This window comes from Chamaea fasciata, unplaced genomic scaffold, assembly GCF_029207755.1.
Source record: "Chamaea fasciata isolate MVZ Bird 193981 ecotype frontalis unplaced genomic scaffold, bChaFas1.0.hap1 SCAF_8, whole genome shotgun sequence".
Classification (NCBI taxonomy): Eukaryota; Metazoa; Chordata; class Aves; order Passeriformes; family Sylviidae; genus Chamaea; species Chamaea fasciata.
Genome location: NW_027094093.1, coordinates 22,416,451 through 22,429,248, shown reverse-complemented (window position 1 = coordinate 22,429,248; position 12,798 = coordinate 22,416,451). Strand labels below are relative to the sequence as shown.

The window sequence follows — 12,798 nt, the reverse complement described above, 5'->3', positions numbered from 1 at the left end:
TTTTCCATAGTCTCACCCGGCGGTTAGCGGGGCCCGGTCCCTCCGCTCCCCGCTCCCATTGCAGCGCCCGCGGGGTGCCGGTGTGCCGGGGCGAGGCGGGAGCGGCCGCACCCCTCATCCAGCATCCCGCACCCCACATCCCTCATCCCGCACCCCACCTCCTTCATCCCGCATCCTACGTCCCTCATCCCGCAGGTGGCTCCGGCTCCTGCCCCCCCGCGCGGGCCCGGCGGTGCGCGCGGCCATGTGACTGGCGCGCGCTTCCTGCCTCCGCGCCGCCTGATCCGCGGCGGGAGCGCGGAGCGAGCCCCGAGCCCGGCGCAGCCCAGCGGCTCCCGCAGCGCCCGGGGAGCGCCCCGGCCCGCGGGCGGCGGGGAGGGGGCGCCGCCGCAGCCCCGCCGCCGCCGCATGGAGACTCAGGACCAAGGGGCGCAGATGGAGCCGCTGCTGCCCACGGTACGGCTGCCGCAGCGCGGCCCCGGCCGGGGGGTTGCGACGCGCCCCGCGGGGAGGCAGCCGGGGAGGGGGTGCGGGGGGCCGCCTTCCCGCCCGCCTGGCCGTGCCGGGCACCGCAACCGGTTTCTCGGTGCGTGGGGAAACATGTTGGCTCGCTCCGGTGCCGGGCGATGCTGCTGCGGCGGCGGGAGCGTCTGGGCGCCAGGACGCTCGGGGTTGGAGCGGTGTGTGTTCGTGCGTGTGTGTGTACGTGTGTCCCTCCGGGGCGAGCACCCGGCCCTCCGCATCCCCTTCCTCTCGGTGCCCCCTCTCTTCATGTCCCCCTGCCTCCGACATCTCCTTTCCCAGGCTCTCTTGCCTCCCCCGCTCCCCGGCTGTGGGGCAGCGCCGGAGAGCGAGCACCTGTGGGCAGTCCCGCGGGAATGCTGCTCCGGGGCCGCGGCAGTATCCGGAGGTCCCTGGCCCTCCTCGCTTTCAAACCGCTGAGGAATCTGCTGAGGACTGGCACGGCAGGGTCTGCCTCCCGCCGGATCCCGGGCTGTGCTTCATGCTGCCGTGTCGCAGTCTCTTGTGCTCGGCCGTGGAGCTGCTGATCTGGGGGGTTTTGTTGTCCGAGGAGGACGCGGTGCACCCTCTCCTCGGAGCACCGTGTGGCTGCACAGCTACGGATGGGCAGCCTTTTCCGTGCAAGCAGGAGAGAGATCAGTTGATGGGGGACTTTTAACATCGTTAGATCACTAGGGACCCTTTTTTCCTGCCAGGCCTCCCCCAAACACAGGGTTGCAGACACACAGAAGGTTTAACTGTGGGTGTCGATCTCGATCTCATACTGAGATTCTGTTTGCAAATGGTGGTTCCTGCCTTGCACAGGAAATCTGTCTGGGGCAGGGAAAAGTCTCTCATGTACATACACAAGTGTCTGACTGTGCGTACACATCCCTGTCAACACACTGCATAGGTCTGTAGAGGCTTTGCTGCTCCTGAAATGGCTGTGTGTTAGCACAGCGAGCTGCACAACATTGACAAAGCTTGAAAGAGACAAGTCTCAGCTGCTGCAGGTTGATGAGATACGCTCGTGGCAAGCCCGTTTTTCATAGGGTCTGTTCCCATCATCTGTTGACGTGGTCCATTTTGCAATCAGGTGGCAGGTTGCTACACAGTGTGAGGTTATCTCCGGCGTCTTCTTTCTCCTTGTGGCAGGGACAGTTTTCCCCGTTGCTTTCTGGATCCCTTTTATGACTCCTACTTCCTATTACTTGCTGCTCTCAATTTCTGACAGTGGAGTAGAAGGTCCTGTTGCTTTCGCTGACAGACTGGCTGCTGAGTTCCTTTCTGTAGAGAGACAATTAAGTGTAAACCAAGTTTCCATCTGTAGTTCATGATAGTGATTCCATGGAAGGCTTAGTCCTCAGTGTTTCACACCAATGCAGTAATCTGCAGTCAGTAGCAGTCTCGCTCTTGCTCACGTCTTGCTGGCCTATGTGCTAGTCTTTGTCAGTGTGTGTCTCTGTACGATGGCCACTGCCCAGGGAGCCAGAGGAGTCAGCTTTCAGAAGGCACAACATTCCCTTGGGCTGTCTGGCCTTAAATTCTGTTTCTCCAGGGCTGTGCCTAGAAAAAAAGGCTGTTGCTGTGGTTGAGAACACCAAAGGAGATAGTATTTCTTGTGTGCTGATGAGGGGACAATTGTCCCTTGTTCCCTCAGGAGCCGTGCCCTGGTGCAGTACCTCTCTGCAGAGCTGCAGGTCCGTCCATGGGGCTGCAGATCAGCGCTGGTGCTTGCTACATTTGTGTCCTCGTTCCCACCTCCAGTTACTGCAGCTAACTAATTCAGTTGTGTTTGCTTCAAGTGGGGACAGGAGGCTTCTCCATGTAATATATATATTGTGGCATGTACCCCAGTCCTCTCTGACTCTTGTGGTTTCTGAGAGGGCCTGTGCAGCTCAGCAACACAGCATTGCTTTCCTGCCACCATGATGGCAAAGGCATAGCTCTTTCAAGATTTCTGGGTTCTGGTGATGTTTTCTCTGTGTGTCAGGCAATAAAGTGTGTGTTTGTGCTGTGGCAGTCTCAGCCTGGCTGCTCTCTAGGGCCCTATAAGGCAGAAATGCCTTTTGCATGCTGGGAGTCTTTTACCTGGAATCATGGCAGAGTTTGGGGAACAGGAATACATGCTAGCTAGTCGGTGCTATAAGGTCTATTGGTCTGGGAACTAATGTTGTGACACACCTTTAGAGGACTTCTGTTTTAGGGATCAATCCTCATCATGACTGGAAACAAACAGAACAGGAATGCAGGCTGTAAAAGGAATACAGGTCTGTTTCCCAAGCGTTGTCCCAGTTCAGTGGGCTCTGGGTATGAGGAAAAAGGCTTCTAGCCGAGCTTTTTTCCTTCAGGAGTTAGTCTGGGGGCTTTGCTATATGCAACAGAGTTATTTTTTTTTCTTTTTTGTGAAACTGTAACACACTATATGTTTTAATTGTTATTTCTAGTAAGAAGATTGCAAATGTAGTCCTTAATTAATTTTATCTACTAATGGTGCTCAGAGACTGTGAGGCTCTCAATAAAATTTCCCACCAAAATCCCACAGTACAAAGTGGAATCTACTTTTATTCTAATGTTAGTCATGTGTTACTGATTTATTATGCAAGCTTTTAATTGATAACCCCAATTCCTAGCAATTTGAAAACTAATAAAAATGCATTGTTGCCTGTGGTTTTGAGGAATTAAATAATTTCTGTGGCAGTTGCCTGTCACTTTTTTTGAAAACAGGTCTTATACAGAGACAATAGCCTTGTTAGCAGTTGTGCTAATTTTTTTTTTTTTTTTTTTTTTGCACTGTGGACAGATTTTGGTGAAGATTATCAGAAATCTATTGCTAATTTACTATAAGTGCAATATTGTATAAATAAATGGAAAAAAGGAATTGTTCACCTGGAAACAAATTGTTGAAGCTGCTCTTGGAAATGCAAATGTAGTCTTAATTTGTAGTGTTCAGTACATATACTAATATGGTAACAAAATGTATGCTTTCAGAACCATCTAGTGATTTATTTATCAGTCATCAAGTATGTTTTTTCAGTGATTATTCAGAGTGCTTTAAAATAGTTGTGAGTAATTGAAAGATTTCTGAGGAGTCATCATTTGTTTACAGAACAAGGGAAACAATCTGCAGACCGCTACAAAGACCTTCTGTTAATTTCCTAGCAAAGAACTAAGTATTTCAAGTTTGTGTACATGTATACCTGACTGCATGGAAGTTATTTTGAAAATTGTTGCTTATTGTGACTTTATTGGCAGTTTATTCATAGCACAAGTTGTTCATATTTGTTCCTGTACATTCTGGACCTCTCATATGCAAGTCGAAATTGGCTTTTAAAATAGGGTTGTTATTTGGTAGAGGTTTGATATTTTGGACGTTAGGAGGGTGTATAGACAAAGCGCAGGTATTTTTGCTAGCTATATTTATGTTTGGCATGTTGTTTTTCTGTGTTTTCTGAAGGTAGCAGTAAAACCCATGTATGGAAAGGGAAATTGACTTTTCCTTTCAAAGGAAAAGGTCTCTCGCCCTCCTCATTTACAAAAATGAAGAGCTATTTTGTTGTATTTATTTGTTTATTTTTTTAAGTCTATTTTTCAAATCTGGTAGATACAAGTCCTTAAAGCTTGACATTGCTGAGCTATATGTGGATACTGCATACGCATGTGTTATAGTGTATGATGTGCATGCTCTAGGTAAGACTGTTTGTATCAAGAGCACTCTTGTGCTGCTGCAAATGGCACGCAGTTATTGCTGCTTAGGACTCCATATGTGGGAGAATGGTATAGCAAGATCTTGGGAAGTAACTATTTTTAATGTAGCAGGTGAGTGTGGGAAGCTGCTCACACTAACAGGCCAAATTCTTTTGCTTTTGTTAATGCTGAGTGGGACCTTGGATGAGACTTGCAGATGAAATGTATTGCTCATTGTGAGAAGGGGTGTCAGAGCCTGACCCCGTGGTTTGTATAACAGTACTCATTCCCAGTTCACTTCTCCAGAGTACAGCATTATAGCAACACTTAAGGCGAGTTTATAGAGACTACAGGAAAAATACAGAGGCAGTATTACATTTTCAAGATGAGAGTGCTGAGATAATGGCACCATTGAAAATAAAACTCTAAAACTTAATTGTGAGTATAAGTTTAGGATTGAATTTGTTATTTTCTTTATTACTGCCTGATTCCAACTTCTAAATGAAAAGAAAAAAGAAAACTTTTCCCAGAAAATGCTAGAAAGAAATTAAGTAACAATCACAGCCACATATTTATTTAAGCCCCCCAACTTCTCCCTTATATTTGCCAGTGTCACAGTTAAAAAAAAAAAAACAACAAAAAAACATCTGGATCATATGGTGTTCTTTGGTGTTTCTGTTTAAGAATAATTGACAGCCTGAGACATATTTGCACTAAAATAAAAAAAATATGAATGCCATGTGGAAATCATCCTACCTTAATGCATCTACAATTTGTTTGATTTCTTCCCACAAATTCTGCTTGTTAAATACATGCTTTCAATTTTCTCTGCTAATAATTGCATCTTCTCTCTACTCTTTCCTTTGGAAAAAATATAGAATGAGTTCTAAAACAAAATACTTCCACTGGCATCTTTTAATGCGTCTTAAATAGGTAATGTTTACAGTTTCAATGGGTAAGAGGGTTTAAGTAGGTGAGGGAATACTTAATCCTATGTGAAGTGTCTTAGTCAATTAGTTGTGTGTCTAATATGAGAAGGGAAAGCCATAGGCATTGCATATTCCTTTCATAGGTTCAAGTCTGCCTTGTAAAAAGCCCAAACTATTGAAGAATCACATCATATTGTTTTGCAATAATGATGCCATTTTCATGTCATACAAATTGATGGAACAATGGATGTGTTCACCCAATTTTCAGCGTTGGTGCAGTTTAAAAGTTCTTATTATCAAATGAAAAAAAAAGTGTAGCATATTTAAAGATAATTAAAATCCACCCTTGTTCTACAAGGTTGTTTATTGGAATAGGCAAGGTGAAAGTTGGAATAGATGATAAAGGCTATTGCTTAAAATAGAAGAAATATCTTGGGGAAAAAAGAAGTTGCAGGGTGAAATGAGGGTAAATGAGGTGTGGAGTCTTGTGCGAACTTGGAGAATCGAGGGCATTATGACTGACTGATGAGAAAGGCAAAAGGGAGCTGACTAAATTTCATGGGCAAAGAAGTGTAGGGACAGAAGCAGGGAAACCAAGGCTTTTCCCTCCTTGTACAGCTGCCACAAAATAGTATCTTGAATCCTGAGTCTTCTGTGTCTTTGCCAATTTCCCTGTTCTCCTACTTAAAGCCTTTTCATTTTGTTTAATTAGGTATTTACAAGGCATTGCAAAGTTTATAAGTAAATAGATATTGAAATTTAGTGGAGATGTGAAAGATAAGGTCAAGATTTGCAAGATCTCAATTTTAATCAAACAGACCAGGAACTTGCTGGAATAAAACTGGTGCAGTAATGTATTTAGGAGAAATGAAGTCTGCAAGTTACATGAGCTAATATTTGGCATTTGTAAGGTATTATTTGATTAGTGTAGTACTATATGTGTGCTTTGAGAAAGATTAGCAGTTGTAGAACAATTCAAGAACAACAAAATTGAGCATGGGCCTAAAAATATGAAAGAGCATTTGAAGAAACTGGGATTCCTTAGCCTGGAGACATAGTTGGTATGTAAAATTTCTGCAAAAAGGATCAATTTCTTTCGTATAACTGTACTGAAGAGGAACCAAGGGAAAGGTTATGGGACAATTTTAAAAGCATGTAAAGGAAAGCTGACTAATGCTAAGAGTGGTGTAGTAATGGAACAAATTGTCTGGTATGTTTGTGGAACTAATGATCAGTCAGTAGGAATAGGTAAGACAATTTTTGCTGCTTTAGAGCTGAGTAATGGACTAGAAGACCTCACAAAATCTCTTCCAGTCCTATCATTCTGTGAAAAGAGCTCAGTCTTGTCTTTTTGGCGCAAGTATGTTATAGATGGACGATAGATTAAGTGCAAACTAAGGAGAAAGAAGTAGTTAATCTGGATTATAAATGTTGATACTCTCAGTTAAGTCCACCTAAATAGTGAATTTGCTATAAACATTTACATTTACTGTAAACATATTCAAAGAGTATCTTGCAATGATAAATGCTCACTGTTGATCCATTTTGTTGCAAGCAGTTTTTAAGACCACACAAAAATATAAAATGCACCATTATTTATTAATTTTTGTTTGCAAAATGCCAATCTGAAATGTAGATTTTTAAGGCTTTGTGGAATCCTCTTGATATTTTAAAGAGTGTAGGACTCTGTCTGCATCAGGGGGGCTGCAAGAAGTTCCAGCACAAATTTCCCTGGGAGCAGTTACTGTCACAGCAATTAGCTGTCACACTCAAAAAGGCCAGAAAATATTGCACATTTGTGTGGTTTTTTTGGAGAGAGATTAAAAAAATGTTGCACCTTTTTCTGGAAGCTTTTATTAATAGTAGTTAAAATGTAGTTAAATTCAAAATACACTTGATCTGAAGCCACTATTTTGAAGAAAGTTCCAGATGCCAGTCACTAGCAATTGCTCTAGATTATCTCTAGAGCCATTTGTAGTCACTGAAACTAAGTAAGGATGGAAAAAAGACCCAACCCTGCTATTGGATCCTGGCAAGAATAGAAAATAGGTACTTAAACTGTAATTAGTCTGGCAAACAATGTCATTAAAATCAAGAGCAAAGTGCCATATCTTTTCTGGAGAGAAGCTGGTAGGTACATATAAACTTACCTTTCAACATATGAATGTGCACAGGGGTTTGACTTTAGAAGTAAGCATGCAAAAACAAGAATGTGATTTCATGTCAAATCTGAGAACTTTTGAATTCTGAATACCACCAAAAACTTTGTGGTGGTTGTATGGTATCAATGATGTTCTTAGTATTGTAAATATGATTAGGAAATAAAGGCGCAATGAGGGAGATTGTGTGTAAATTAGAAGTGCTTTAGATTTTTTTTTTCAATGGTACTGGCTAAGTGTCTTGGTATTTTTTCTTTATAAAGTCAAAGGATAGCATACGCAGGGGAATAAAATTATTCTCCTGCTATACTCTATGGTATGAAGAATGTAATAAAAATTAGAATTTCTTGTTGCCTGTGAAATAGTGGGCATTTGTCTGCCTTTGAGTTCATGAAAATGTGATAACCTGTATCCATTTTCCTAAAAATGCATTAAGCATTTCTTTTAATCATTTTTGTGACCTATTTAAGTAGCTACCAAAATAGAACCAGAGTGTCCCAGAACAGTACATTATCATGTCAGCAGAAGGGATATTATATGTATTGGTATTTTAAAGGAATTTATAGAATGAAATTAGTTCCTTTCTGCCCCCTCATCCCCAAGTCTGTGCAGCAGACAGTGTGCACAGTTGCTGCCAGCCATCTTAATGCTGTTCTTCAGAAACAGGAGTTAGAGACAGTTCTTTTGAGACTATTGCTACTTTGAGACTTGTATATGTTTCCAAGGTATCATCACCATGGCAAATTTTCATGCAGTGTCTCCAAGTCTGCTCTGGGTTGAGATTTTAGCATACTTTACTTTTTTCAGTAAACTTCATAACCTGGATTGTAACCCATATTATCTATCTCCTTCAATTGGTGTTATCCTTTCCCTTTATTTGAAGAGAAGATAGAAATGCTCAAACATAAGACTTGACTGAGTGTATAATTGTCTTTTAGAAAACTTCCACTTTATTATGTTTTTCCTCTTTATGACTGTGCTATACTGAAATACTTAACTATGTCCACTTGTTTTTATTGCAACCTTATGAAAGCTTTTGAAATTAAATGTAGCAGTGAGCTGTAAAAGCACCCATAAAGCTGTGTTTCATACTCATCTGAGAATCTTCTCATGAAAATTCTAATAATAGGTGAATGCCATGTTTTGGGAGAAGCATCTGAATGGTTTCAGATTAGGTGGATATGCTTTCAAAAATAGCATTGAGCAGTGCAGAAGCCTTCATGCTTATTATCCTCGCTAATTTCAGAAAAAGGATTTTTTTCTGTAGTGATCTGTCCGAATTCCTGCAGCAACATCAAATGTGCCTCTTGCTTTGGAATAACCCCTCACACCCAGCCCTCATCTTGTAGGGGAATGAATTGAGAAAAACCCTGCTGTGGAGTATACACTGAAAGCTCATGTAACTCACATGGTTTTGTCTAAAACAACATAGGCAGAAGAAGATTTCTAAAGGATCTTTTAAAGAAAAAGCCACATTCAGCTTTAGAGGGGATGAAATGTTTTTTAGTAATCTATAGTGTGTGTAGTTTGGTTGTGTTCAGTTCACTTTGTCTTACCTAAAAATTCAGGGCTTTGTGTCTGCGTATCTGAATTGATTTACTTTGGCCAGCAAATACATGAACATTTTTTCCTATTTGCCCACCCATAAGTCCAGGTAGATGAGAGGTTTCTAAATGTTAGCCAGTATTGCCCAGAGCAACACCACTGCAGTTGCCTCTGAAGTGAAGACCAATTGAAAGGAAACAAGTAACTCTCCACTGAATATTTGTGAACTATGATTTTTTCCCCCGATTCTCTGTCTGGTGCTGGCCAAATTTGGGAAAAAATAGCAGAAGCAGCAAAGCTCTTTTTGCCTTGAAAAATATCAAATTGCTGAAGAATGTACATGCTTTACCAAGGAGTGCTGCTGACAAGCCAGCCTGTGGAGGACAAGAGAGATTTTTGAGAAATGGGTGTCTCCACTGTGCCCATGATGAGGGATTTGCCTTGGACTAACTTCTGCTACAGGAACTATGTTCCCTTTTGCAGATATAATGGGACTGTACATGGTAACAAGGTTAGAGCTTGCAAACCCCACTACATTACAGCCAAACAACACCAAATCCTAAAGCTACCTTACCCTGCCTCCCTTCCCCAAATTTCTCCATAAATGTGAAACTTGTTAATATATGTATGTCTATGAAAAATGTTAAGCTAGATAGTACAAATAGAACTTTGTAAAAGAATCCTTTGAAGAAAAATATGGAAATATTTAAGATATGTCATGAAAGTTATTACCAAAACATGTGAATGTGCAGATATGTAAAACCTGATTAAATTTTTTTGTTTATTCTTCTGTGAGTGATTTAGACTTCTACGATCCAGTCTGTTACACATTTATATGACTTATATGCCTTGGGTAGTTCAATACAAAAAATGTAGGTTTTGATGATGTATCCAATGTAGGATCCGAGAAACTCTGCTGGGAAAGTAGCGTTCTTGCTCTGAAATGTTTTTTTTTTACATCTAAAATGGTAGAAGTTATAATTCCAAAAGTGGTCTGGTATTAAGATAAGCTCATCATAAAAATATTCTGAGTAATGTTTCAGTGGCAATGTTAGAAATAGGTATCTCTGCAAAACCAATTCTTGGAGACTCTTGGACTACTAAAATTGCTAACTATGACCCTTATCAAAAGTTATTAATTATTTAATGTTCATTTGTTTGTATGTGTTTCTTCTCTCTTGGATTGCTTACAAAGGGTGGCTGTACCAAAAACCTGCTGCAAGGTAGTCAGAATCAGAGCCTTCTCTTCAAGTCCCTTAGTTGTGTGCACTGACCTTGCATAAATGCAATGTAAGTTTACCCTTGAGAAAATTGGGCTAATTGGCTTTGTGCTTGGCATCCCACAGGAATAAACATGGCAAAGCATGGATAAGATGCTGTAAAAATTTCAGGTGGTTCTATTTTATGTTTATTTGTTTAGGAGAAAAAAAAATTTTGTGAACTTTTTGGGATGGAGACTGTGGTTTCCTTCTGAGTGGGTGCAGGGTTTGCCACTCACTGCTCCTGGTCTGTGACTAGCCTGTTCAGGGGCTCGGGCAGTGCACATTTGAACAACAAGCCTGCTTAGTAGCAGCGATTGCAAACGAATACATCTCTGGCAATACAGAAATCTACTTATTTTCTCTAAGTTTGTTACTCTCCAGACTGCTCATGGAAATTACTGAGCTACTGTCGCATAATCATTATGACTGTAATCACATAAAGTGCTTGCTCTATAAGTTCAAATAATAGTTAAAAATTGTGAATGGACAGAAATAAAAATATCTCTCTGTTTGTATTTTTTTTTTTTTTAGAATAAGAAAACTTCCAATTTTCATGCACAGCAAATAGAAAATTTTATGCAATAGGGCAAATACCTTTTTATGGATATAAATGAAAAAAAATTCTAGAGGATTATGATTTATCTTGTTGAAATACTGTAACCGAGAGACTTCTATTATCTGCTATACTTTCAACTCTAAGTTTTAAATTTTCATTTCACAGTGATTGCAGAAATAACTGTTTGTATTGTGCTTCCATTATGCACATTTATTAAAAAGTAATAAAAATCATTAAAATAAGTCTGACAAAATTGACTTGAGAAAAAAAAGAATTGATAGATGGTGTGTGCAACCTGTAATATATTTTTAATGCTTAGCAGTTATAGTACAATTTTTAATAACTCATTCCTAGGACTGGGTCTAGTTCTGCTACTAATATATTTTATATGGAATAATAATAATAATAATAATAATAATAATAATAATTTACAGTTGTTATGACTTATTTTATTAGTTTGCCTTTTTTTTTTTTTTTTTTTACAGTCCACAGTGACCTGGTTATTTTCCTGCTAACATTTGATATTTCTCCAGCAGGCTTTTCTTGTATATTTGGAAAGGGTGTGTTTTCTGTGTCTGTATATGCAAATACAAAAATTTTAATTCTAATGGGAACCCTTTAAAAATTTCTTCCTGGTATATGCAATTCAGTTGAATGGTTTCAGCTGTCAAGATATACAAGAATAAGTAAATTTTACTTTGGGTTTGTTACTAATAGTGTGGTTTAATGCTTGTTCTACTCCATTTCATAGAACCACAGAGTAGTGTGGGCTGGAAGGGACCTTAAAGATCATCTCATTTCAGCCCCCTTTGTGCCATGGGCAGGGACACCTTCCACTAGACCAGGCTGCTCAAAGCCCCATCCAACCTGGTCTTGAGCAGTGCCATGGACTGGGACATCCACAGCTGCTCTGGGCAACCTGCTCTAGTACCTCACACAGAATCATGGAATTATCCAGACCCAGGCTTTGTTCTGAGTTGGCAAGTGCTTGACATTTTCTGTTGACCAAATTTTTCAAGGCACTGAAATCACACTGGGATTTATTACTATGTTTTAAGCCTTAAAGAAGCTTCCAGCAAGTATTAGAAATGGTTGTAGAATTAAAAAAAAAAAAAAAAAAAAAAAAAGAAAAAGAAAAAATAAGTCTTTACTTATGTGGAATGGGAAAGTGTCTCAATCCACAGTCAGCAGCATGATTCCTTTACAAAATCTCAATTTTCAAGTGTCTTCTTTTTTTTCACTTTAGATATCTTAATTGGTGGGGACAGGAATACAGTGATAAAGGAGTTTCTAGTACTTAGCAGTGTTAAATTACAGATGTGCCATAAGTGGTCCAAGTGTGAATATATTGCTTAGAGCAAGACATTATAAAGAAAATTTAGTATCGAATCATTATTGTTAACTTTTTTGTTTCCACTATAATCTTGCAATCTTGTATCTTCAACACCAAGAAAACACCAGTATTCTAGTTATTTATTTGAAAGTTAAAAAAAAAAATAGGCAAAATTTTGGCTGTCATGGTAGAGACTGAAAATGTGAAAGTATCAGTCTTGATAATCCAGAAGGCAAAAATTATCCTATCTGTGCTTCTTTCTGTATCTCATTTTTTGAGGCAGTATCTTGATTTTTAGGTGCTACTGCTGGCTGTCAATATCACTTGTCTGGAACAAACTTGCTTTTTCCCTGGGGTGGTTTTCTCTCCTCTGTCCAGCATGCTCATTGTCCAGGATATGCCTCTTTCCAGTGCTGTGCTCTACTCAGGCGTTTCTTCCTGCTCTTCTGTTTCTTGTGCTGCACACAAGTATGTGTCTGAGAGTTAAGTGGCTGCTGATGGGGACTCAATATAAAAAGATATTTCAGGGAGCCTTCTGCACATTAATTTTTTATTTATTAAAGGGGAGGGAAAAAAAGAGAGAATACCAGATGTTATCTAACCTGTCCACAGCTTTCAAGGGGTAGTGACAGTGACAGGTCTCAGATAATGTCATTGATCATAGCCCTGAGGGCTGGCAACCTGAGAGTGAGCTTTCCCTGGGCTTTCAATTTCAGAGCTGTAAAGTCTGGATCATATTTTGGTGTTACATGAATCACGATTGCTTGGCGAGTAGGGAAATAAATTCTGTTCAAATTGAAGCTGTGTAGATTAGGAGTTGTTCTGG

At 40.5% G+C, this 12,798-nt stretch overlaps 1 protein-coding gene across 1 annotated transcript in view; it reads left to right on the top strand.

The window, feature by feature from the left end:
- The first annotated feature begins 435 nt into the window (after positions 1-435).
- The window catches only part of SLC4A10 (solute carrier family 4 member 10), a 149,573-nt gene continuing 137,210 nt past the window's right edge, over positions 436-12,798 (top strand). Inside the window, exon 1 of the mRNA XM_066190055.1 lies at positions 436-456. Coding sequence (XP_066046152.1) covers positions 436-456 — 21 coding nt within the window. The remainder of the gene's footprint in view (positions 457-12,798) is intronic.